Genomic DNA, 23,947 nt, shown 5'->3' with positions numbered 1-23,947 from the left:
TATATAAAGCTTTCCTGACAGTCTTGCTAGAATTCATTTTTCTTGATAGTTCTAGAAGATTGTCAGTGATTTCTAAGTTCATTATATCCTTCAAAACTATAAATGATGTTAAAGAGAGTAAGACCGTAAGTGGGAACTGGGCAGAATGATGAAGATAACTGTAGACCATCTCCAAGTTAAAATGTTTGGTGCACTTTTATCATACAGAAGCATAAATGGTACAGAAGCAATCACAACTCTGAATGATGCCACAGTAGCAACAGTTTCTAGACAGAATGTTTATACAGGAGTCAAGTGATGCAACCACATGTAACTGAGTTGAACTCAATCTTAAATGCATGGTTATGACTCAGGTAATTAATTTATGAGGCTTGCTGCAGACAAATGGTTCCACACTAAAAGACTAGATTCCCAGCAGGATAGCTGGGATGGCTGATTCAAGGACCTGTAATAAGCTAGAGCATTTACCTACAAGGATACAATCAAACTTGTTAATTCTGGTGACAAGTCACAGTATTTTTCTGGTTCTACCTGTTCTTGGTATACACTTCATAGGAGTTAGAGTAGTTCTCAAAGCATGCTCAGCAGAGCCCAAGGAGTTTGCTACGTCTATTTTCATTAGCTTAAATGAAAGGCATTTTCTTTTCTCTAGTGTGTTCCTACTGATGTTCTACATGAACAAGTAACCATCATATCCTTCCCAGCCCCACATTCACAGTAAAGTTTCACTTGTCCTGATGAAACAGTTAAAAAGAGCAGTATTTTTTTTCCCCCCACCATAGGTAGGGGAGGGGCTTTGGGAACTAAAAGTTGGGAAATAGAAAGTCTTTTTCAGGGAAGTCCTCCTTGGTAGGTGGCCCATGGTCCTGTAGATGGCTCCTCATGCTTTCACACAATGATGCCAGCATTGACTGATTTCAGTGCATTGTTATGAAGATTAACCTTAGGGAGAGATGAGTGAGAGGTGGGTTGCTAGCCTCATGGTACATTGTATACTAGTATGAAATTCTCAGCAAACAAAAAATGATTAAAAACATTCTTTTACCCATGACTATTTGTGTTCATGTCTTTGTCTAAAAAGGCTGGTGTCTAGTTTGTGAGCTCAGTTAATTTCATAGGTCATTTTTACCTTATAAGAACTGAAACAAAAGGCTAGAGAGGTGGCTCTGCAGTTAAAATCTTATAGGAAATCTGTATTTGGTGTCTGACGCATAACTACCTGTTTTAGAGGATCCAACACTTTTAAGGCCTCCACAGGCATCAACACTCACATTAACATACCTACATAAGTGTGTTAACACATGTATAATTAAAATTAAAGCTTAACCAAATGAAATTAAGACTATTGAGTTGGCTCAGTGGGTAAAGGCTGATGACCTGAGTTTGATCTCTGGAACCACATAGTGGAAGCTGTCACATAAGTCCACATGGACAAAAATAAATAAATAATAAACACCTAACCATGAAACAAGTAAGGTGTGACTCATTCCCTCAGATTTCTACAAGTTCCAGATCTATAGTGAGATTCCTGTTCCCAGAACAAGACAAAAGGGATATAACTGCTTCAGACCTTAGTGTTTGGTAGACATTTCCTCAAATACTAAATGTACCAGCAGCTTTAAGAAAAACAACTGGAAGAAGTTTGGAGAACCTTTCAGTCTCTTCTCCAGCCTTCCCCAAACACTGATGTTAAAGGGCTGTAGCACTTGCCATGTGCAAGGTGCTGGAACCAGATCATAATACCAAACAAACCCAGCAGACTCCGCAGCGCTGGGGGTCCAGCTTCATGCCTCACATGATCTTGTGGTTTTTTTTTCCTACTGTCACTGACAGAAATGACCAACTAAACGCCTCTTCAGTAGTTTGGTGATTGAGGCTCAGAGTGAGATCATGGCTGCACTAGAGAAATACCACGAGGTGGTACTTGTTGCACTAATATGGCCGTAATGAAATAGTTGTTAACCACAGATCTGTTCATGTAGTGGCTATTTTTATATATCATATAGCTTGTCACATGAATTTCCCATTTATCTCCCTCCCCAATTTCCCCTTGGATCAAGCAACATTTATACTATTTAGTATAGCTGTTTTCAGTTTCCTAGTCTAGAACCTACCCCAGTGATAAACTCAAGAGTAATAATTACCAACTCATTTACCATGTACTTTTGGTGGATTATGATGACCATAGTCCAATCCTTAGCTAGGCATTTTGTAATTTAAAGATAAGCTGACGAGTGGTACATACTTATCATTCCCTCATGCAGGAGGCTGAGGGGGAAAAAAGGCCAGCCTGGATTATACAGAGAACCTGAATAAAAAGCCAACAGCCTGGAGAGATGGACCCTCAGGGACAAATATGATATGCAGACACATGAAGGTAAACACCCATACAAAGAAAATTATAAACTAATCTGTCTAGTAATTCTGAAGAGTACTTGTATATAGAGAAGAAACAAATCAGCAGCCTGCTGACTTATCCAATATGGATGGTTTAAGTGGCAACCTGGCACCGCAGGACAACAGTACATGATGAATTTTTGTTGGGGAAAATCCTCAAGGAAACAGTAAGGAAGTCGAGTAGGACTGGAAAAACACATCAGTGTCTGAGACTGACTGACTGCTCTTCCAGAGGACCAGGTTCAATTCCTAACACCCAGAGTGTAACTTAACTCTCATGCCAGAGGATTCGAGCCCTGCTCTGGCTTCTGAGGGCATTGTATGACCATAGTACACAGACACAGACACAGGCAGAACAACCATACCCATAAAATAATAAATATGATATCTCAAGTTGCTTCTATTAAGGAAGGGAAAAGAGCATCATTCATGAGTATAGGAAAAGTCAAAACTGAACTGATTAACAAATTGCTTGATTCCTTATGATGATAGTAGGTAGAGATCTGGGGACACAGTGCAGCTTTGGCCTGAGAGACCATGTTTTCACTATGACAAATGAAAACTGACTTTAACAGTAATACTAATTTGTTAGGGGTGTGTATGTGAAGCTTATGCTAATTTGCCTCAGAATTGTAGAGCAATATAAACTGGTAGTACGCTCTATAACTATAGAGAATTAAGTTGTAATGAAGTAAATTCAATATTCGCAGCCATGGCAAAAATTTAAAATTTGGAGCCCTTTAAGTTTGAAAATAAATACCATGCTAACTGTTTTTAAAAATATACCTTTATTTAAAGTCAATATAACACCTATAATTTATTTAGTTAGGTGGAATGCTTAAAACCCTGGAGTGCTACTTGGTTAAAATGTTGGAACCGTGAGAAGGAGCCCACTATTCAGAGACTGCTGCGTAATCTTTCTTAACTACAGCAATGTAAATGACATAATACATGTCTTTTTCATAATTTCCCTCTATCCCTCCCTGTAATGCTCCAGCAGTATCCAGTATGAAACTATGGAAACCACGATTCTTCTGGTTTGAGATGTATTTAATTAAAACTGCAATTCTACATGTTATTTCCACAGTCCAGTAATTTATTTTAAATTGGAGTAATTTCAAATTCCACAAACAAAACTGAAGAACAGCAGTATCTTGTTTGAATTCTCTCTTCTGTACACTCAGTGATCTAAAACACCACAATATCCAACATACACAAACCTCAGGGAAGGGTTAGTAAATACACACGTGTGGAATCATGGTGCTCTTTGTTCCTGAATGGAATGGTCCCACAGAAAAAGCACAGGATACAGCACAACATGAGGGCACCTGTTACACATGAAGTGAGCAACACACACTAGCATTTTCTATATGCATAATGGGGAAACCTGCATAGGTGAAAGGGCCTTTTATACTCATTTAAAAAAAAAAATCACGCAAGTTGTCTGTATGCATTTTTCAAATAATTTGGAGAGCGCTGTGATCCAATGTAGGATATGCTGATTAGTGTCGTCTTTGTTGGCATTGACAGTCTTGCATGGTCACATACCAGTATTTTCACGTTAGCTTTTCTTTGAATAAAAGAGATTTAAATGCACTTAGACAATACATAGTGAAAGCTGTTTACATACACTAAATTTAAGAGATTCAATATTAGAGTTTCTTTGTTTCTTTAAACACTACAGAGTGCAAATCAGGTTCTTCACAATAGATTGAATAGTAAGCAGTTCTTCAAAGAATGAGGGGGAGAAAAAAGCCCACATGAATACTATTCCCCTTTGAAAAGAAGGTCTAATGATGCGGAATGTGAAAATAAAGTTTTAACATAGGCGATCCAAGTCTATAGTTAGAACAAAAAAGTAGTCCTTCATGAAGTAAAGGTTACAAGAACACGTTGCCTGTTTCCCCGTTTATAAACTGAGAAGTGGGTAGACGATGCTTCAGTATGAAAATAGGAGACTACGGGATCAGCTTCCATCTCACATGCTGTACCCAAAGCCAGGCTGTGGCTGCCCATATGGTGGTGCAGTATAACCATAACCAAAAGGTGCCTGGGGAGGGACTGCCACACTGGGTCCTGCTGTTAGCATCAGCTGGGGCTGACCTAAAGTGACAAAGAGGAGGAGAATCTGTTAGCACCAGAGAGAGTCAGCACTATCTTCTTCACCACTCCAGCAGCGCACTCACAATTCACTGAGGAAGTTGTATGTGGGCACTTGTGACTGTCCCAATTTGGAATACAGTCTCGCCCTGAGAAGGTTCCTGCCTTAAAAAAGCCAACGGAGCTGAGGGCCACAACATCCTATATTTAAAGCAGTAACACATGCACATTTGACATTATCAGGCCATACATCTGCCAACAAGCCTATCGCATAATACACATTACATTTAGTGACTAAAATTTCAGCACAGGAAAACTTTACAAGTTGTTAAAGTTAATTTAAATATCTGATTCTAAACATCTGAATGGTAATGAAACCTTATATAGTTCTAGTAAAAATCCAGCGCTAATTTAGAGAGAGCAATAGAAAAACCACATTCAAATATGCACTAGATAGGCAATGCATTAGGTATGAAAAAACACGAGAACGTATATACCTTCTATCAAATACTTGCTGATGAAGCTGAAATAGTTGCTGACCACATAAAGAAAACATGACATGTAAAGAACTTTTAGAAAGAGAAAGACAATATCTCCCTAGTCCTGCATATCCTCTCCCACTAGAATGGAAGCTACCACACTCCCTGTGTTCCCTGTGTCCCCTTGTAGTACAACCACAATTTTATTTAGTAAGCAAGTATGGAAACTGGGTTTACCAAAGAATCCCCTCTGGACCATTGAAAATTCTACCTCTACTCTATTTCAACTCCCTACTTAAAATCCATGAAACCTCAGCACTCTATGATGCCTAGTGAAAATCACAGCTATCTTTTTTTCCCGTATTTCAAATATGTCAAATCTCATGTAATTTAGGTCTACCTAATCCTTTATCAAAACTACCCTGTCCCCTAAATTCCCCCAGTTTATCTCCAATAATAATAATGATTCATATACTGTCATTTTCCTTAGTTGCCTATGACAAAAATGATCCTAATTTTATACTTCCTTCCAAAGAAAACCTGGTTATAAAACTTAAACTCCTGAAAATCCAATATTCACCAAGTGTGAGATGCAAAGGGTAAGTAACCCACACAGGCTAGTATAAGAAGTCAAACTGCTTTAAGTAATTACTTTAGGGTTTGGACGCTCTCTTTCTCTGGAAAGTTCTTGAATGGAAACTTAACCCCCATTCTCTGTCCTAGTCACATTTCAAGTTAGGATGCATTCTTTATGCAAAGAGTACTGAAGACAACCTTGTTATACTGGTTCTTCCAAAACTGAATTCTTTCTTAGTGACTTAGGGACGAAAAGATCAGTCATCAATCAGGCAACAAGAAAGCCTAGGCCATCTCTAATGACCATTTTTAAGAGATTCTATGCATGGAAGATTATCAGAGTGGATACCATAAAAATGAGTTTTAAATGGTCCTCAGGAGAAAATGTGAATAGCTGGGAGAACTACTATTCCTAACTCAGCAAATGTGCCGCCCCTTGCAAAGCTTGCTCCATTTAAGAATGGTCTAATGTTGCCCTCTGAACTTAAAAACAGACAGATTACCATAAACAATGGGCTGTGTCTCTGTAGCTTGTTCTTCTTCTTTTCTCAGTGACTCCGAAGCATCTAATTTATCCACCTAGAGAAAAACAAGTCACGTTAGAACCTCAAAAGCATTACAAACTTAGGTTTATGGCAGAGAGTGGAAAAGCCTTAGTATGTTAAATTCCGTCAAAATAAAACAGACTGGCAAGAACATTCTCAGGCCCCTCAAATTCAATGGCAGTATTCATACTCCAGTCAAGGTGTTTCTCAGCACTGTCATTATAAACCCTCAGGAAGGAGGGATTTATAAATGCCATAACAGCTCACGCCAGGCTAAGACTGGACATGCTAGGATGCAGCCTGAGCAAGGGAGAAAGTGAAAAGGAACCACTTTTCAAATGAAGTATACACACTATCAGAGGTAATAAGGAACTCATGAACCATCAAGACTTCCTTCCCCAGGAGAACAGGTTTACAAAAAGGTGAAATGAGCCTAATGGCTAGATAAGTATTTCAGTAGAATAAGCTGTTTTGCCAACTATGCATAGCTCCTGCTGAGGCTCACATTTTACAGACTGAGACTTAAGTCTCAAGCAGCTCCATATTCAATCTTACTGTATAACATCATTTTCCTTAGTTGCCTGAGACAAAATGCAAATACTAATGTATATGGTTCTAAGAAGTAACTAGGATTGCCTGAGTTGGCCCCAACTTTGAGAGGAAAGCTTTTACTTTTAATGAAGCCAAAGAAATAAATGGCTATTATATACTAGCTAATCAAAGTGGACAATATCAGATAATATCAGTCCGAGTGTACAAGTTAAAGACAGGAGTGGTATTACACAGATCCTTTTAAGAGCTAAGGGAGAGCGGGGGGGGGGGGGGGGGAGGGGGGGGGAACCACTGCATCAGTCCTTGAATTTCCTTCTAGAAAATGAGGCAGAAAGAAGCTGGAATTTTTCCTGTGGGCTATTATGAGCTAACATTTCATCCTGTAAGTCCCTGGCACACCAGAGGAAAAAAACAGGATCCTGGTGTTACAGAATCTCCTGTATCATACACTTTCACTGACTTTATCCTTTACTTGTATTTCAAACTGTATTTAAAAGCTGGCATCTGAGCCAGGTTTTCTCTACAACTAATTTTCAAATCTCAATGTTCTGTGTGCTGTTTTGAAGGCCAAGTGTGCTAAGAATGTGAGTGTGGAAGGGAGCTCACATGTTCCTCCAAAGGACCATCGGGGGAGGAGCAGAACATGAGCAGACATGTTGGTCCATGAAAAAGGGTTAAAAACTAGATCTTTGAAAAAATGCTAAAGCAGCGCCTGGGTTCACTGGAAACTTCCAAGAGAGCCTTTGAGTGTGCACAGAGGCAGCCAGGACACTGGAAACTGACAATAGAGCCTTTGAGTGTGCACACAGGCAGTCAGGACACTGGAAACTGACAATAGAGCATTTGAGTGTGCACACAGGCAGTCAGGACACTGGACTTCCAAGAGAGCCTTTGAGTGTGCACACAGTCAGTTAGGACACTGGAAACTGACAATAGAGCCTTTGAGTGTGCACACAGGCAGTCAGGACACTGGAAACTTACAATAGAGCCTTTGAGTGTGCACACAGGCAGTCAGGACACTGGAAACTGACAATAGAGCATTTGAGTGTGCACACAGGCAGTCAGGACACTGGAAACTGACAATAGAGCATTTGAGTGTGCACACAGGCAGTTAGGACAGTACTTAAAAATTATGTGTATTGTTTGGGGTGCAAAGGACAACAAGCATGTGCACATGGAAGTCAGGGGACAATTCGTAGAAGTCAGTTTTCCAATCCTGCTGTGTAGATCCTGAGGAGAGAATCAAGTGACAAGCTTAGCAGCAAGCACCTGTCCCAGCTGGGCAGCTCCAGACAATGTTTTATACTTAGTTGTAATTACTCCATGTTAAAGGCAATCTAGTTCTAATCCAGTCTTGTCAAAGAACTTTTAGAAGTAAGCTTCAGTAGTCTGTCTACCCTAGGAAAATGGGTTTGCTTTGTTTGGTTTTAGGGTTTGTGGGGTTTTGGGGTAGGGGCGGGGGACAACAGAGTCTCAATGTGTAGTCCTAGGTATTGGTTCCCTTTACATACTATTTTCTTATTTCATAGCCTACATGATATGTTACAAATTATCCTAATATCAAATTAAAGACTACCATGGAATGCAAGGATCACGTGAAATACCCACTATTTGGCATCCAAGTTTACAACAAAAGTTATCCGTTTGTGGAACTTAAAGCACAGCTCTGCAGTCAAGGTCGCCTGGGTTGCTGACCTAACTATTGTGTCAGAATAACCTACAGAGGGGTTAAACAGGGAACACATGGATGTCTATGTGTAAGTAACTCCTAAAAGATAGAAGAAAAATGAAACAAATAAACCAAAACACCCCCAGCACTATATAATACAACCCCAGACTTTGAAGGGAAAAAAAAATCTTAAGTATACAGACACATACAAAAGTTAATGTCTGATTAAATGTTGAACACAGGTCTGATACAGAAACACATGGGAGACTAGAAGAGCCAGCATTAGCTAACTGCCTGGTCATTGACATAGGCAGGGAGGGAGGAAGAAAAGCACAAATCCCAGAGGAGAAACACCAACATAAGCAAAAATGTTGATGTTTTTATATAATGGGATAGCCTCTGGCACAGGAACATCCAATTTTTGTTTAAGCCCAATTTAGATTGCACAAAGAAGAAAAATGGGAGGAGATTTTATGAACACAAGCTTTTGTTAAGAGCTGTAACAAAAGTTTCTGATCCTTGGGTTTAAAAAGAAAAATTTAACAGAAGGAGTCTCTGAAATCAGTTCCATTTGTAATATTGAAAATCCACTAAAATGCAAAAGGCTTTTCCACAAAGACTGCAATATGCTGCAGAGTAGAAGTTAACATGCAGTCAGTTATTTTGGTGTATGTGTGCATGAAAAAAAGGCAAAAGGACTGAAGCAAGAAGTGAGATCTGAGGATGACTGGTGCCATACAGGCTCTCAAGAAACACACACAGCCCACAGCAATGCTCTATGTTTCGGAGTAGTATGATGTAATTGCAATGACTTGTACATGCTTGATTTAAAACAACGCATAACACTGCAGTTCAATTCCCCATTTTTCACACACACGCTTTCTAGCTGCCTTGCTTACTAGCTGCTGAAGGGTCTCACACACAATGCATTTGCTCAGGTTTGCCCTAAGTTCCAGTGGTGACTTGAGTCTCAACAACAGAATCTCAAGGCATTGGCCCCACCCAGATTCATTTAAAATTTAACACTCCTTTACTTCCCCACCACTTTCTAGCTGTAATTTTACACCAGGAATAAGTTTTAATGCACATTTCATTTATACTGGGACAGAGTTAAGCCAATGAAGAAAGCAGCAACCAAATGGTGCCTAAATTTGGCATTCTTGAATGATGAGCCAACAATCAACTTGATAGCAAATTTTGGTAGTTCAAGATGTGCTAATTACAGATCGGTGTTAATATTGCCTTGTTATATACATAGATAATCCATGTTGTTTAACAACAGTTGCAGCAAGCTTGGCTCTCTCATGATTGAAAAGATTTTGGCTCTTCTTAAAAATGGACTAGCACCATGAGAACTGGACACCTGGAGAAACATGAGGAAAGTCTCTTCGGAAGCAGCTAGTATCTCTTGTATCTACTTTCAGCAAAAAAAATTAGTAAGAATCAAGAGATCAGAAACTGGATCACAGTCCTTCAATACCACAAAAAAAAACCCCAGAAAACAAACAAACAAAAAACAGCCCCACAGAACTCCAAAGGCCTCTTAGGGCATGTACATACAGATATAAATTCAACAACTGTCAGGCAAGCTCACAAAATAAAAAAAAGAAGATGTTTTAATTTATTTCAAATATTAAGAAAGTCCTAGTATGGTCCAGATACCCTGACAGGGAAAAGAAATTTCCTGATAGTTTGGAATTAATATTGAAACTCACCATGCTCAGTTTTAATAATACATTAAAGAGAGACTGTGAACCAACTACTGATTAGCCTCCTGCCCTTCCTAAAGCCTATTAGCCGATTAGTAGCAAACATCTACTAATGTCCTACAGCTCTATTATAGTTATGTTTCAAGGGACTTGCAGAGGCTTAGTGAAAATTTATTGGGGGGAAAAGCAGCAGCAGCAGTGTAGAAAAGGAAGGAAAAAAAATCATGCAAATCCTTAGACTTAGTCCTCCAGACTTAAAGATGCAAAAGAATCAACTTTCACCTTTTCCTTTATTGCATCAACCTGCAAAGGAATTCAGAAGGTGCAGCTTAGAAAAAAATCAAATTCCATATTGAGCATAAAAAGGTAGAATCAGCAACAAAGGTTCAGGGAGAAACATGTAACCACTAAAAAAGGGAGGAGCGAGTGGAGGTCAAGGGCATACCGAAGCAAAACTTAGAATCCTGTGTAACTTCAGAGCTCACTGCACAAGAATTTATGCTAAGTCAGTGTGAAAGGAAGCAGTTTAATGGCTAGTAAAATGGACAGCATTCAGGTTAACAGCAGCCAGGTCTCAAAAGGTGGCATTATGCGTAAGAAAAGAAGCTTCTCTCACCTGTGGCTAAGCTGTGGCAACTGTTCTAATCACACTGAACTTACATATAAAATATTACTCCTTTAAAAACTGTAAGAACAACACAAGGTATCCAGTTATGTGATCTTCTAAGGAAAACATCTCTATGGGGGCGGGGTGTTAGTAGTGTTCCCCCCTGTACTCAGGCATGCTGAAGAGATCAGAAGAGAGACTTCAAGCTTGGTTTTCTCTGACAAAATGGATCTTTTAAAATCATTTAAATTTTCTATGCATAAAACTAGTTAACTCTAGCAAGAACTATTCTCACATCAAAAAAGAGGTGCAGAGATGAACAGTAAATTTTGGAAGGTGGCTGAATCCTTAGTTTATTTAAGGTGCATTTAGGAAACATGGTTAATTGCAAACTTCCTATAGTATTTTAAAATTATGTACTTGATTTATCAAAAATCTGTGATGACTAGGGAGCTGATAATACAATTCATGAGAAGCAGGCAAAGACATGAAGTCAGGAACCAAACAAATCTGGAATACATGGAAATCTAAGTTTTAAAATGTTATCTCAAAATATTTCAAATATTAAAAGAGAGTGCTATTTACTATAAGAATACAGAACATAAATACTGACAAAGCTTGAGTTCCCTTCCTAATCATGTGATCTGTCAGCTAGAATAGGAATATTTCATGGTCAAATAATTATACTACAGAAAAAAACTTGAAAAATAATATACATGTAGAATGTTATATATCCTCAAGATTATTACTTCTGAATACACTTCTGAGCATCATTACCTTGGTCAAATATTCCTTCATGACCTGGATGAAATAGGGCATGGCAAAATCCATGATATTATGTCTCCATGCAGTTTCCAGGACAACATCTGGCCTTAAAAGATCATAACAGGTAAAGAGACAAGCTCCAAAGCATTCTCTTTTTTCTTCCTGCAGAAACCACTGTAGGAGCTCTTCAGCCAGTTCTGTGTCTTTAGACTCAGAGGCATACTGCATTGCATCCTGTCCAGAGGAGACAATGAAGCGCAGAGGTTAACCAGATATGCTGACTTAAATCATTACTGCAAGTTTTAAAAATTAATAAAAATAATATAATATGATAATTATTGTTGCTATTGTTGTTATTATTCCACTGACTTATAAACCACTTTCACAAAAGGGAGTTACACTGCCAATCCCCATTGCTTGAAAAGCCCATCCGATTGTTACCAACCTTGTAAAGGCTGTCTTTCTTGCACAGTTCCACACTCTGTTTCCAGCGATTGTTGCCTTTGAAAAGATAAGCAGCAATTCTTCTGAATTCAATGAGTTCATGTTTTTCCAAACGCTGAGCAAGTGAGATGTTGTCAAAGTTGTCATAAGCATCTATTGATGTTCGCAGAGCCTTAAGAGAAAAAGCCATTCAGAAGTCAACTAGTGGCTTTCAGTTTAGCATTTATGTCCCACAATTCATTCTGATGGAGGCAGTTATATGGCAGCATTAACTGTAACAACATAGAGGACGTGAGCACCAAGCTACAAAAGTTGTAACCTATATTCAGGTATCAATCTTCTTTGATCTACTTCTAAAACAATAAATAAAATGCTCAAATGGACTGTACAACTTTCTCAAGGTGCAATTTTCTTTGAGATATCCAGTACTGATAGTAAGTTAAATGATGATGAAACTGGAAGAATATGTAATGTAGACAAGCACTTATGCTGTTAGGAAACTACTCAGACTGTTCAGCCTTACAGACTAGACTTTGAGCCTAAAGGAAAATTATGTTGAGCCAGGTATGCTGACACAGAGCTATACCTCAAGCTCTCAGGCTGAGCAGACACCTGCCTGTGAGGCAAGCCTGTGCTACTAGGCAAGTCCCAGTCAGGCCAAGGAGTAAAGGAAAAATGTACAGCTCTATTTATGTGTTATCTTTCACAATAGCAAATTTAACAGACAAATATTAAGACATTAGGCAAGAAAAACAAACAACTGAAAGATCAGTGTCTCTTGGATGTGCAATCAGGACGTAAGAGAGGAAGGAATCACATAGTAAATTGCTTTATCAAAACATATACAAATATATCTAACCCAATGAGTGGAACTTGTCATAAACCCATCCTAAAAACCTTGCTGAATTTAGGGCCTAAGCATCCACATGCCTGCTACTTAGAAATTAATTAAGGCTAATAGGAGCTTTTACCACAGAACATGTCCGTGTTAAACCTAATCAGAGCCTGATGTTAAGTACTGACAAGAATCCAAAGGTTTTACCTGATAATCTTCTTCTGTAATAAAGAGGTTGTTCAGTGATTCATTCACAGATTTGTTGTTGTGGTTCTGAACTGAGCGTAAATATGGTTTCACCAGTGGTAGCTGTTTTACCTTTAAAATAAAGTTTGTTAGAAAGGTATCTATGGTTGACAACTGTTATCTAAGTACGTCAAAATCCTCACTGTAAAGTTCAGTTTAAAACAGTTACCTTGCTGAAATAATTGACTGCACGAGTGTGATCCAACCGTGGAGACAACACCATGAGCAAGTCATTTAACAACAAAGGCTTGAATTCTAAGTAGAACTGGATTGCTCTGTAGTACAGTTCCACATTAGCCACCTAAAAATAGAAACCCACGTATTACATGTCAGTTTCTACCAAATGAGCCTTCTCCTTCCACAGCGGCGCGCACTTCTGAGTGTACATACCTTGGTGATGATGTCTTTGAACTGCCCTTCCTTCCATGCATCAGTAGGGTGATTCATCATGGTGATGATGGCATTATCATACTCTTCATACTTGTCATACAGAAACACCAGCTCTGCCCAAAGATGAGCTTGTTCTGCAGCTCTCAGCACCTGCATGACAAAGACCAATTGCTTTAGATGTACACCTGACTCCTGCTATCAGCCTAAGAAGGAAAATGATATTTTAAATTATTAGAGCTGCCTCAGAGTGGTGAAGACTGGTTACCTTAGGAATATTCACTCTTGACCAGAACAACTCCAGATGTTCCCTCATTTTCTGTGGCTTGAATTTAGAATACAAAATAGCTAGCTCTGTGAACATTCCCATGTGAGCTCGCTCCAATCCTAAGGCTGCCTCCAACATGGTGATGAGCTCTTCAAAATATCCACGATCCTACATAAAGGAAATATGCAATTAGAGAAGAGCATATGTGTACAAAGGTGTCAATTCACATAAAGGTTTGGTGTCATTACCTGGTAGTAGTTGATAAGCTCCTCTAATTCATCTGCATGCACCACAATATGGAGTCCACACATCTGAGCAAGGCGGAACTCTTTCCCATCTACACAGGCAAAGCAGACCTAGAATAAACATTTTCCACTATGAGAACGCAAATATAAATAAATGCAATTATTTCAACACAACAGTACAAAACGGTACAGTAGAAAAAAAATTTCCAACAGAATGTTCCTTCATCATGTAGACTTGGGTTTAGATTACCTCTTTCCATGTTCATTTAGACTTGGGTTTAGATTATTACCTCTTTCCATGTGCGAGTGCTATTAGCTTTCCTAGCACCATCAACTGCTGCCTGATACTCGCCAAGGTGAACAAGGGTAGATGCCAAGCGTCCAAAGTTAGAAACATTATTGTACAGCAACTTAGCAGCATCATACATTTTTTCATCATAACAACGGTCACCAACCTAGGAGGAAAAGGCAATCCATGATCAGTAAAATACAGGTCTCAGCTCAATCCTTTTTCCAAATTTGTATCTTACTACCAAGGAAGAGATAGGTATAGTTGCATATGCTGTAATCCAGCATCCAGAAGTCGAGAAGTTTAAAGACCCATCCTTCATGCCACTGAGGAATTCTATCTAAAAAATTACAAATAAAATAAATGAGCACACACATACTCTATCTCCTAAGAACAGTTTAATTTCATACCCCTAAAATGTTGATTCTGGCAGGGTGATAAAGTTGCTCCATAATTTAATTTCCATGTGGTAAAATGTGGACGTAGGGAGATAACTTAATTTAAAGTGCTTGCCTTGCAAACAACAGGACATGAGTTAATACCCACGACCCACATAAAATGTCAGGTATGGTGTGTGCTTGGAATCCTAGTACCAAGCTAGTTGCTGGCCAGTTAGCTTAAACTACTTAGTGGGACCCATGCCAACAAGAGACCAAGAGACCCTGTCTTTTTTCCTAAGTTTTATTTCCTGAGGAATAAAAATAGAGCCTGTCCTCTGGCCTTCACATGCGCTTTTATGCAAGCATTCCTCTAAAAACAGACACAGATACACACACACACACAGGAGATGGGGAGGGGAGGGAGGAAGAGGAAATTTAAAGAGGAAACCCACTTGCTGAATATGAGCATTATTTGGCCCATTGATGAACTCTTCTAATTCTGCAAGGCGGTTTGTTTTAGCCAGTGCAAATATCAATTCTGTCTCCACATAGGACTCTCGAGCCTTCTTGCGTGCCATCTGCAAATATTTCACCAATTCTTCCCAGTTTCCTAAATAAAGAGAAAATTAAGCCCATAAACTAGCACTCTTATTTTATATTTCCAACCAAACATGTTAGATATGCTATTAGTTCCCCTGCCAATTTATTTTAGAGTGTTATGCTATCTATATAGCCTAGGCAGTCCATGAATTTAAGGTCTCCAGCCCCACTGGCAGATGTACATCACCACACCAGCTTAACTCCTTTTTCAGAAAACATTACTTACAATGACAAATATAACAGTGGATATACCTAAAAGTATAAAAATTCCACTACACGTCTGTATTATTATTGCCCTGAAACTGCTTGATACTCTTCCCACTTTAAAGTTATATGCCAGAGCTCTATCAGGATTTTATCAGACCTCAAAATAAAATGAACTTTTTCCATGGACTTTCTAAATTCATATTATTCAGTCAATCTTCAGCTGGATCAAGATGCTGGGCTAAAAGTTTTCACAAGTAACCCAGCAGTGTCTAACCTCTATACAATTAAAAGTTAGACACCTGAATGCTTAGCTTAGTAATTTTTTGGAGGTCTCAAAGACATAAAGACAAGAAATCTTACCACTAGTATTGGCAGCCTGAACAACTTCCATGTAAGAGGATGGATCATCTGCTTTGATGTAAGAATCAATGGCTTCCTTCACCATTCCTTTCTGCAACTGAGCTTTTGCAAGTTGACTCCAAACAGCAGGCTCATTGCAGCGTTCAGCAAACTCATATGCACGATCCAGGTTTCCAATATGTTCAATCAACACCTGGGCAACATTTTTAAATTGGTGTTACAGTAAAATGAATCTTACCCAACATAATTTAAACTGATAGCATTCATGATTATCCTACTGTGATAGCAATCTGTGCACACCCCCACAAGACAATGCATTTTTTGCATCAAGAGAAGACATTATAGTCAGTATCTCAATGCAGGTAATTTCAAGATTTACCTGCACTGCTGAAGTATTGACATCAAACTTCCGGAAAATAGCAAATGCTTCTTCGAACAGCTCATTGCTGATGGCAATGTTGGCAATATCTGGAGCATCATAATTATCCAGGCGGTTAATATACTCCATAACACGTGTTCGGTCGGCCTTAATTGCAGTGAGGATGAGAAGGTTTTGCAGATTCCTTAAGAAATCAAGACATTCAACCACAATGTTTAAAAGGTCATCAATGGTTAGGAAACACCACTGTGACACTAGAGGGTTATTTGTCACAAGGGACAGGGTGAGAAGAGACAGAGGATTAGGAGAATAACAATCCAGAAAACTCTTTGTTTTCTATTCCTTCCCCACACTGACAGGCCACAATGAAAACTGAGAAAGCCAACACAACCCTCTGCTAGCATACCTGTGTTCACTGAAGACAGAGTTATCAAGGACAATTTTCTCCAGCAGCTCAATGAGTTCATTAGGAAGATCTGCTGTCATAAAAGCCTTGACAGTTACTGACACTTCTTCTGGGTCCTGAGTTTCAGACAAGGCTGTCTGCACAACCTATAAAAGATATAAATGGAATAGTTTTAAAAAGAGAAAGAAATCAAGGTATTTTTAAGAATAAGTTAGTTAACTTCTCATTAGGAAACCTAAAATAGCCCTTCTACTCAAAGATCTTTGTATACACATAAACATGAACCCACATTGTTTATAATTATGATGTTTACCATTGGCAATCCTGTAATTTTCACTTTCTGGATAAAACACTATCCATAATAACTTATCACTATTATTTTAATGAATTGTTATTTTCAAATCCCTAGACACAGATTAGAAAATGAAGAATCCTCCTTTTGTTTACTTTCCTATGCCCAGAAGCCATTTGATTACAGGAAGCTTTGTATCTACTTGGGAATGCTTTCAAGAGAGGGAGTAACTCAGAACTAGTCATCTATTCTTCAAAATGCTGTATCTTTTTGTCTATCAGAAGAATTTAGGAATCACAATAACAAGCAATAATTAGCACTGTAAATTTAGGATTTCCATTTCATATAGGTATAAAAATCTCAACTGTAGTGCTGTGTTATTTAGTTAGACTTCCTATTACTGGTTTGGGTATCAGGTGTGCTATTCCTCTATCTGTCTGTGTGTGTGTGTGTGTGTGTGTGTGTGTGTGTATGAATGTGTACAGGTACATGTATCAAAGGGTGACGCCAGGTGCCTTGCCCAGTCACTTTCCACTTTACTTTTGAGACATGTCTCTCCGTGAAGCTGGAGCTCATCCATCTGGCTGGACCATCTGACTAACATGCTCTACAGACCTTCCTGTCTCTGTCTACCCAGCACTGGAGTCACATACAGGGCCTTTTATATGATGCTAGGGACCAGAACTTGGGTCATGCTTGTCAACAATCTCCATGATACCTGGACTTTTAGAAAAGAATTGGAGATAGAATCGCACTACATTCACAGGACAAGATGAACTCAAACTCCTAAGTACTAGGGACTTAAGGCATAAGCTGTTATACCCCCAAATTACTTGGAATTTTGGTTTTTGTATTATCAATCCTCATTGTTTACTGAAGTACTGTTTTAAATATCTTGATTTTAGTCATGTGTCTAACAATTTGTAGCCAATCCTAATTTATTCCCTTTCTTTAATAGTGATGAACTTAATTTTATGTTTTTAGATTTTACATACACATACATACACAATTTTGTATTTATAGAGTATAATTTTAATTTTTTTTTTCACTTTTTATGCCTTCTGTTATAGTTAAGTATGACCCATTTGAATATTTTTGGATATGTAATGAGAAGAAAGTATTCCAACTCAGAAAGTAGGTAAACATTTTTGTCATTTTTACCTGGTCAATTAATGGTCTTCTGTATGGATTGCTTTCCAGTAGCACACTACCCCACAGTTCTGGATCCTTTCGACGAACCAAGTAGCGAGAAAGACTTTTGAAGAGGGAATTCTCATTGCAAACCTAATTAAAATAGCAAGGGTTAATTTCAGGGCAAATAGTAAAATCTACAGGTAATAAGTTTGAAAGGTATTTGCAATCATATCAACTTTTATTTAAAAAAAGAATCTATTACTTCTGTATAGAATCTTGGGAAATCACAGTCAAATATTCTCATTGAAACTCAACCAATTTTATTTTCTTCCTAAAAAGAAATTTTAGGAGCTTTTTAAAAGCCTCCCAGTATTGCATCTATTTTTATTTTGTTTTGAGATAGCAGTCTCAGGTACCTGAGCTCCAAACGCCTATGCCCGCCCCTACTTCTCATGTATTAGAACTGTAGACACACAATAGCATACTTAGTTTACTTTTGATGTTCAAGTGTCTTATTAGCTACTGCACACTTACTTTTTCATATATACCTGCATATAAATATGCATAATCTTTGAAAGTATGCACATACACAAGTAAGTTTCTAAGATCTGACCACTGAACAGATCTGGAAGCAATCTCCAGGGTAGAACTTGGTTACTAATGGCATCTTTCATTATAAATGGTGGGGGTTGCTGGGAAGTGAGCAACTCTAAGCTGGGAAAGTTGCACAATGAGCTTGAAGTACGTCAAAAACTAGGCAACAATTGGTGTGCCAACTGAAGTTACATTAATAAATTGTAATCCAAAGAGTACAACAGGAATCTAGGAATCCAAGAATACTGATTAATAAATATGACAAACTTTGTTTCCAGTGCTGGTGATTGTAATCAGAGCGTTGCTCATGGCGGCCCAGTATTTCACTCTTGAGCTCTAACCCACACTGATAAACAGGACAAGGGGCTGAAGTAGTCAGCACCCTAGTCAGAATGTCCGATGTCACAAAGGCTAAGCAGGGACAAGAAGAACGGATGTGTGCATGAGTGCGCTCATCTATTTACCAAAGGACTCCTGAATGGGAAGTGGACAATTCACTGGAGACTGGCAAAATAAGGAAGAAAATGAGCTTCCGAATCCAACAGCACAGGGCAAACACCACTCAGCAATACTCGGGCATAAATGTATGGCCTAAATATCTAATTACAGAGAACTGCTTTTCTCGTGGCTCCCTAATGCAGTGCTCTCCCAGCACATGCAGTCAGGAAGAAACGGAGACCATACATTTACATGAAACATACAGGGGTCAGCAAAATGGCTTAGTAGGTAAAGTCACTTGCCATCAGGGCTGATGACCAGAGTTTGGTTCATGAGACCCATACCCATTGAGGAGATAATGGATTCCCACAAGTTTCCTCTGACTTCTACATACTTGTGCACAAGTAATAAGTATTTCAATTTAAAAAAAATACAGGCCAGGTGGTGGTGGCGCACGCCTTTAATCCCAGCACTTGGGAGGCAGAGGCAGGTGGATTTCTGAGTTCGAGGCCAGCCTGGTCTACAGAGTGAGTTCCAGGACAGCCAGGGCTACACAGAGCTTGTCTCAAAAAACAAAAACAAAAAACAAAAAAAAACCACACACACACAAAAAGAAAGAAAGAAAGAAAGAAAGAAAGAAAGAAAGAAAGAAAGAAAGAAAGAACCCGAATGGATGCAGATCTGTAAGGTATGTAACATAGTTGAAATACTTACGCTAAGGTGTGTGTGACAGTGCGCAAGAACACCAGCAAAGCTAATACATGCCGAATTAGGAGAGAATATATTAGCTTAACTACTTAGGTTAACTACTATTTCCAAATAAAGTTTTAAAAAAGCACCCATCTGCCCAAAACTGTTCCGCATTAACTAAAAATCATAGAGAAACTCAAAATTTGCTAACTGGAAATACTACAGATATCTCTGTACACATTCACTCAGCAAGCAGTACTCACATTGATGAGTTCTAGATCACACTGGCCACGTTCATAAGCAACACAAGCCAGATGTGGGTCCCTCTTCTCACAGTACTTTCCAACAACACGACTGTCATAATAGGGGTTTTCACGAAGAAATCTCTCTGGGTTGTTATTACTGTCGATGTATATTTTGGCTAATGCATTGTGAGTAGCAGGCTCCTCACAGCCCTCATGAATTCTAGCCTCAAGCCAAGGAAGAAGCAGCTTCAATCTAGGAAAAACAACAGAACCCAGACATCCTGTGTTAAAAACAGCACAATCTTCTCATAACTATACAAATATAGTAGTCATATTTCAGGAAAACAAAAACCTTTCAACTCTAAAAGCGAATGTGTCACCCTTCTGTCATCTGCCTCCATGAATTTACCCCATGTGTTGAGTAGCCACACTCAGTCAGTCAGCTGTATTTCAACTCCTCCACACTCCCCAGAGCTACAAATGTATATGTTATAGTGGAGAGAAGAGAAAACAGTGCTATACCTGTTTCTTTTTTCAACTTCAGCAACCAGCTCATCAGTGGAGAACTGACCTCTCACAACAAGAATCAAATTCTTAATAACATCTTCAGAGCAGTCAACATCCAGCAATCCTCCAATAACCACAGGAAGTCGACTTGGATTTACCTATGTTTAAAAAAAGAGAAAATAAAAGAACACCATTATATTAACAAGCAAAACTGAGTCAAAAACATAAAGACCATTTCTTTTTAAAACCCTGTTTTTAAATAAACTATGAATCTAAAATTATGGTCAGATGAAGGAAAGTCTAGCTAGAAAGACCCTGCAGTCTAGTAAGCAGGGAAGCACTCACGCTATAGTCTCCCATAGTGCTTTGGTTGGTTAGTTCTACCTAAAAATTGCTCCAAATGCTGAAGTACAAAAATAACAGCAAAGAGGACTATGGACGATTACTACATAGGAAAGTCTCACTAGAATATCTATCTGGGAGTTGATAAGTTTCTAATACCTAACTTAAGCCATGTGTTCTGGGCTCTGGTTCCTACACTTACTTTTCAAGCCTTCAGACTACAGCATCTCTGCACTTCGTATTCTGACATGGATGTAAAATTATAATCTAAGAAAAGACTGAGCTGGGCAAACACAGAAAGCTGCTCCAGCACACCCATTCTTACCAGGCACAAAATTTTGAGAAGAATTCAAAATACTGTAGTGATAATGTTTAAATTATCTAAGCACCAAAGTCCTTACCTTCTGGACATATATCTCTATATACTTCTGAAGGTTGTTTCTATATAAATACAGCACCAGGTCATGGACAAAGTCAAACCGGTCACAGACGATGATAAGTGGCAACTGATCTGTTAGTTTTGCCTCCTGTAAAGGGGGGAAAAAATTAAAAAGAAACTTCAATTTCCTCACTGCATGAATTAAAATATGAGAATCCTTTCTGTGCTGATGGGAGAGGCTTACATAAACATAGCTCTTCTGTTAAAAGAAACAAATGAACCAAAGGCTGAGTGTACATCTCCCCATTTCAATACATTTTACTAAGTACAGCTTAGATCCACACACAAAACATCAAGCCCTTCCCATGCACATCATTAATAAAGAAATTAACAAACTAAGAATTGTGAGCCACCAGCAACAGTACATAGGTTTTCAAAATCACTACATGGGGACTTTCACTAATAAAAGACATTTCAGTGAATTTGGCAGTTGATTTAGTAACGTCTCACATCAGTGGCACAAATGCTCACATTTATTTCAAACTACTGGTTTATTTTCTAGCCCTCCCCAATACCAAGCTCTAATAACACCAAAACACCCAGCCTCTAACAATCTATTATAATTAAATCTACAAAGAACACTGTGATACTGGCCATAAATTAAACACACCAAAGAATTTAAAGAAAAGACATCTTTAAATTGCCCATTGCTTTACCATTACAAAGACAAAGAAGCTACAGTCCTACTTAGAGACTGACAGAGATGTTATAGACAGGCAGGTAAGGGTAAGACCTGTGTGGGGCAATTACCTGATACATGTCCTGTTATATTCCACAGACATAAGGTACAGCACAAAAAACAACAGTTTCCATCAGGAATTCATTTATATACAGTGACATGTTCCTCAATAAATGAATCCTCTAAGAGTCGCATAAGGAAATACATACTAAGCAGGATGGACTTTCCCCAGTGGTAGCTACTCCTTTTAAAGGTTAGAACAGAATGCCCTGGAGGGTGGTGGGGGGTCGGGTATCTGGGCTCTTCTCCCCAACTCTAGTACTGGGAATTAGGCTAGAAAAGGAATCTGCCACTGAGTAACATCAGACAATAAAATGGTTCTTAAGACTAGGCTCTAGTCACCCAATAATAAATCCCATAAAAACCTGTCCATCAAAGGTTCAGAAAATATCAAGAAAATTTTTGAGTTATGATAAATTAAAAAGAAATGAAAATGGCTAAAAATGTGAAAGTCCAACGGCAGGCTGTTCACACTAAGGAAAGTCAAAGAACATGAAGACTTATTTCAAAAATGGAAAACACTGTACTAATGGGTGCTACAATCGTTTCTAGAAAGGATGCTGCTTCTACAAACATAAAGTTTCCAGGCCAATTTTCCCTCCTAAATAAACATTTAAAAAAACTCAGTGGGTCACATTAGTCTTCACTGCACTTAAAACACAAGTTTCAACAATCAGGGAAAAACTAATGCTATACGCTTCTAAATTTTTTTTTTTTTTTTTTTAATGTATAGTCATGTGCACCCAAGGGCCAGAAGCATTGGAGGTGCCTGGAATCGCAGGTACTGTGTGAACAAGCCAACACACAGGGGCTGGGAAGAGCAGTAAGTGCCGCTAACTAATGAGCCACCTCTCCAACCCCATGCTATCTATACATTTTTAACCTTTTACTAAGCTATTAGAACATTATTGTTAGCAACTATTTTTTGACAAAATTTGAAATTGTGTAAATATATGTACAATTTTTCTACAACACAAATTTAACAACTATTGTAGCAATCCTGTGTATCATGAAAACTGCCTCAGAGTGGGAAAAGGCGAGGCTTCCTTCACAGCAGAGTATTACAGGAGAAGTGAAGCAGGGCTATGAAGGAGGAACTGGCGACAGATATCCTACTGTTTGTTTGCCTATATATGTGGAGGGCAGAGGACTTCAGGTGTTAATGCCTCAGGAACACTGTTCCCCTTCCTTAAGACAATCTTTTCACTGTCTTGGAGCACATCAAGGGATCCACCTTGTCCAGGGTTACAAGCATGAGTTACCACATGTACCATTCTCTCCTGGGTTCTGGAATCTAGCCCAAGATTGCAAGGCAAGCAACTTTACTGACTGAGCTAGTTCACTAACCCTAGTAGTTTCTATTTTTAGGTCAAGTAACTTGAGACATGACATTTGATCAGAAACCTGAAGGTCAAGGAGCAAGCCATGAAGATCTTAAGAGGAAAAAACAAACAAACAAATTTTAAAAAAACCCAAAAGGTCTAAGGCAGATGCAAAGCTTCCAACAGCCAAAGGCCAGCAACAGTCACCCAGGGAGATTGAGGCAATTGCAAGACATAAAGCACAGCATAAAGAAAAGCGCAGACTGAGGGTCTGAAACAGTTTCACAGTAAAAAGAGCTAAGGGAAACATTCTTGGTGTGTTATCAAATAATGCTAACAACATTGCCTGGACTTCTTTGTAGGTACTTTAACCTTTCTGTAGGTTCTAAGAAACTTAGGCAGGCTAGTTCGGGGCTACCGAGTAACATTCTCATCCCTCACAGGGTAGTTGGTTTTTGTTTGTTTTTCTCAAGACATTATCTCAGTATGTTGCTTATGCTGGCTTTGTATTCATAATATTCCTGCCTTAGGTTTCTGAGGGCTAGGGTTACAGGTAAGGAAGTACCTACCCCTAACCCTGGTCCACACAGGCACTGTTTTTATATTTTGTCATACTGTATTATATTATACTGTTCTATTTATTCATTAAAATCCATTTTTTGAGACAGGCCATATATACACCAGGCTGGCCTCAAACTCCAGGTCCCTCTGACTCAGACTATCAAGTGTGGGTACTGGGATTCGTTATGTGTTCAAATAC

At 38.7% G+C, this 23,947-nt stretch overlaps 1 protein-coding gene across 2 annotated transcripts in view; it reads right to left on the bottom strand.

The window, feature by feature from the left end:
- Nucleotides 1-3,472: 3,472 nt before the first annotated feature.
- The window catches only part of Cltc (clathrin heavy chain), a 61,147-nt gene continuing 40,672 nt past the window's right edge, over nucleotides 3,473-23,947 (bottom strand). Inside the window, exons 15-33 of one of the 2 annotated variants that reach the window (XM_034505451.2) lie at nucleotides 21,089-21,214; nucleotides 20,361-20,503; nucleotides 19,857-20,091; nucleotides 17,899-18,021; nucleotides 16,446-16,591; nucleotides 16,040-16,223; nucleotides 15,661-15,853; nucleotides 14,946-15,103; nucleotides 14,115-14,279; nucleotides 13,828-13,935; nucleotides 13,580-13,747; nucleotides 13,315-13,464; nucleotides 13,094-13,225; nucleotides 12,886-12,996; nucleotides 11,845-12,015; nucleotides 11,412-11,633; nucleotides 10,310-10,330; nucleotides 6,056-6,131; nucleotides 3,473-4,500 (exon numbers count right to left, since the gene is read on the bottom strand). In XM_034505451.2, the coding sequence (XP_034361342.1) occupies nucleotides 4,376-4,500; nucleotides 6,056-6,131; nucleotides 10,310-10,330; nucleotides 11,412-11,633; nucleotides 11,845-12,015; nucleotides 12,886-12,996; nucleotides 13,094-13,225; nucleotides 13,315-13,464; nucleotides 13,580-13,747; nucleotides 13,828-13,935; nucleotides 14,115-14,279; nucleotides 14,946-15,103; nucleotides 15,661-15,853; nucleotides 16,040-16,223; nucleotides 16,446-16,591; nucleotides 17,899-18,021; nucleotides 19,857-20,091; nucleotides 20,361-20,503; nucleotides 21,089-21,214 (2,757 nt within the window). In that variant the 3' untranslated portion in view covers nucleotides 3,473-4,375. The remainder of the gene's footprint in view (nucleotides 4,501-6,055; nucleotides 6,132-10,309; nucleotides 10,331-11,411; nucleotides 11,634-11,844; nucleotides 12,016-12,885; nucleotides 12,997-13,093; nucleotides 13,226-13,314; nucleotides 13,465-13,579; nucleotides 13,748-13,827; nucleotides 13,936-14,114; nucleotides 14,280-14,945; nucleotides 15,104-15,660; nucleotides 15,854-16,039; nucleotides 16,224-16,445; nucleotides 16,592-17,898; nucleotides 18,022-19,856; nucleotides 20,092-20,360; nucleotides 20,504-21,088; nucleotides 21,215-23,947) is intronic. The other variant, XM_034505454.2, reaches the window with a different exon arrangement.

The sequence above is a fragment of the Arvicanthis niloticus genome, chromosome 6 (assembly GCF_011762505.2).
Source record: "Arvicanthis niloticus isolate mArvNil1 chromosome 6, mArvNil1.pat.X, whole genome shotgun sequence".
Taxonomy (NCBI): Eukaryota; Metazoa; Chordata; class Mammalia; order Rodentia; family Muridae; genus Arvicanthis; species Arvicanthis niloticus.
The sequence above is the reverse complement of the archived record's forward strand: the minus strand, read 5'-3'. Positions and strand labels throughout refer to the sequence as shown.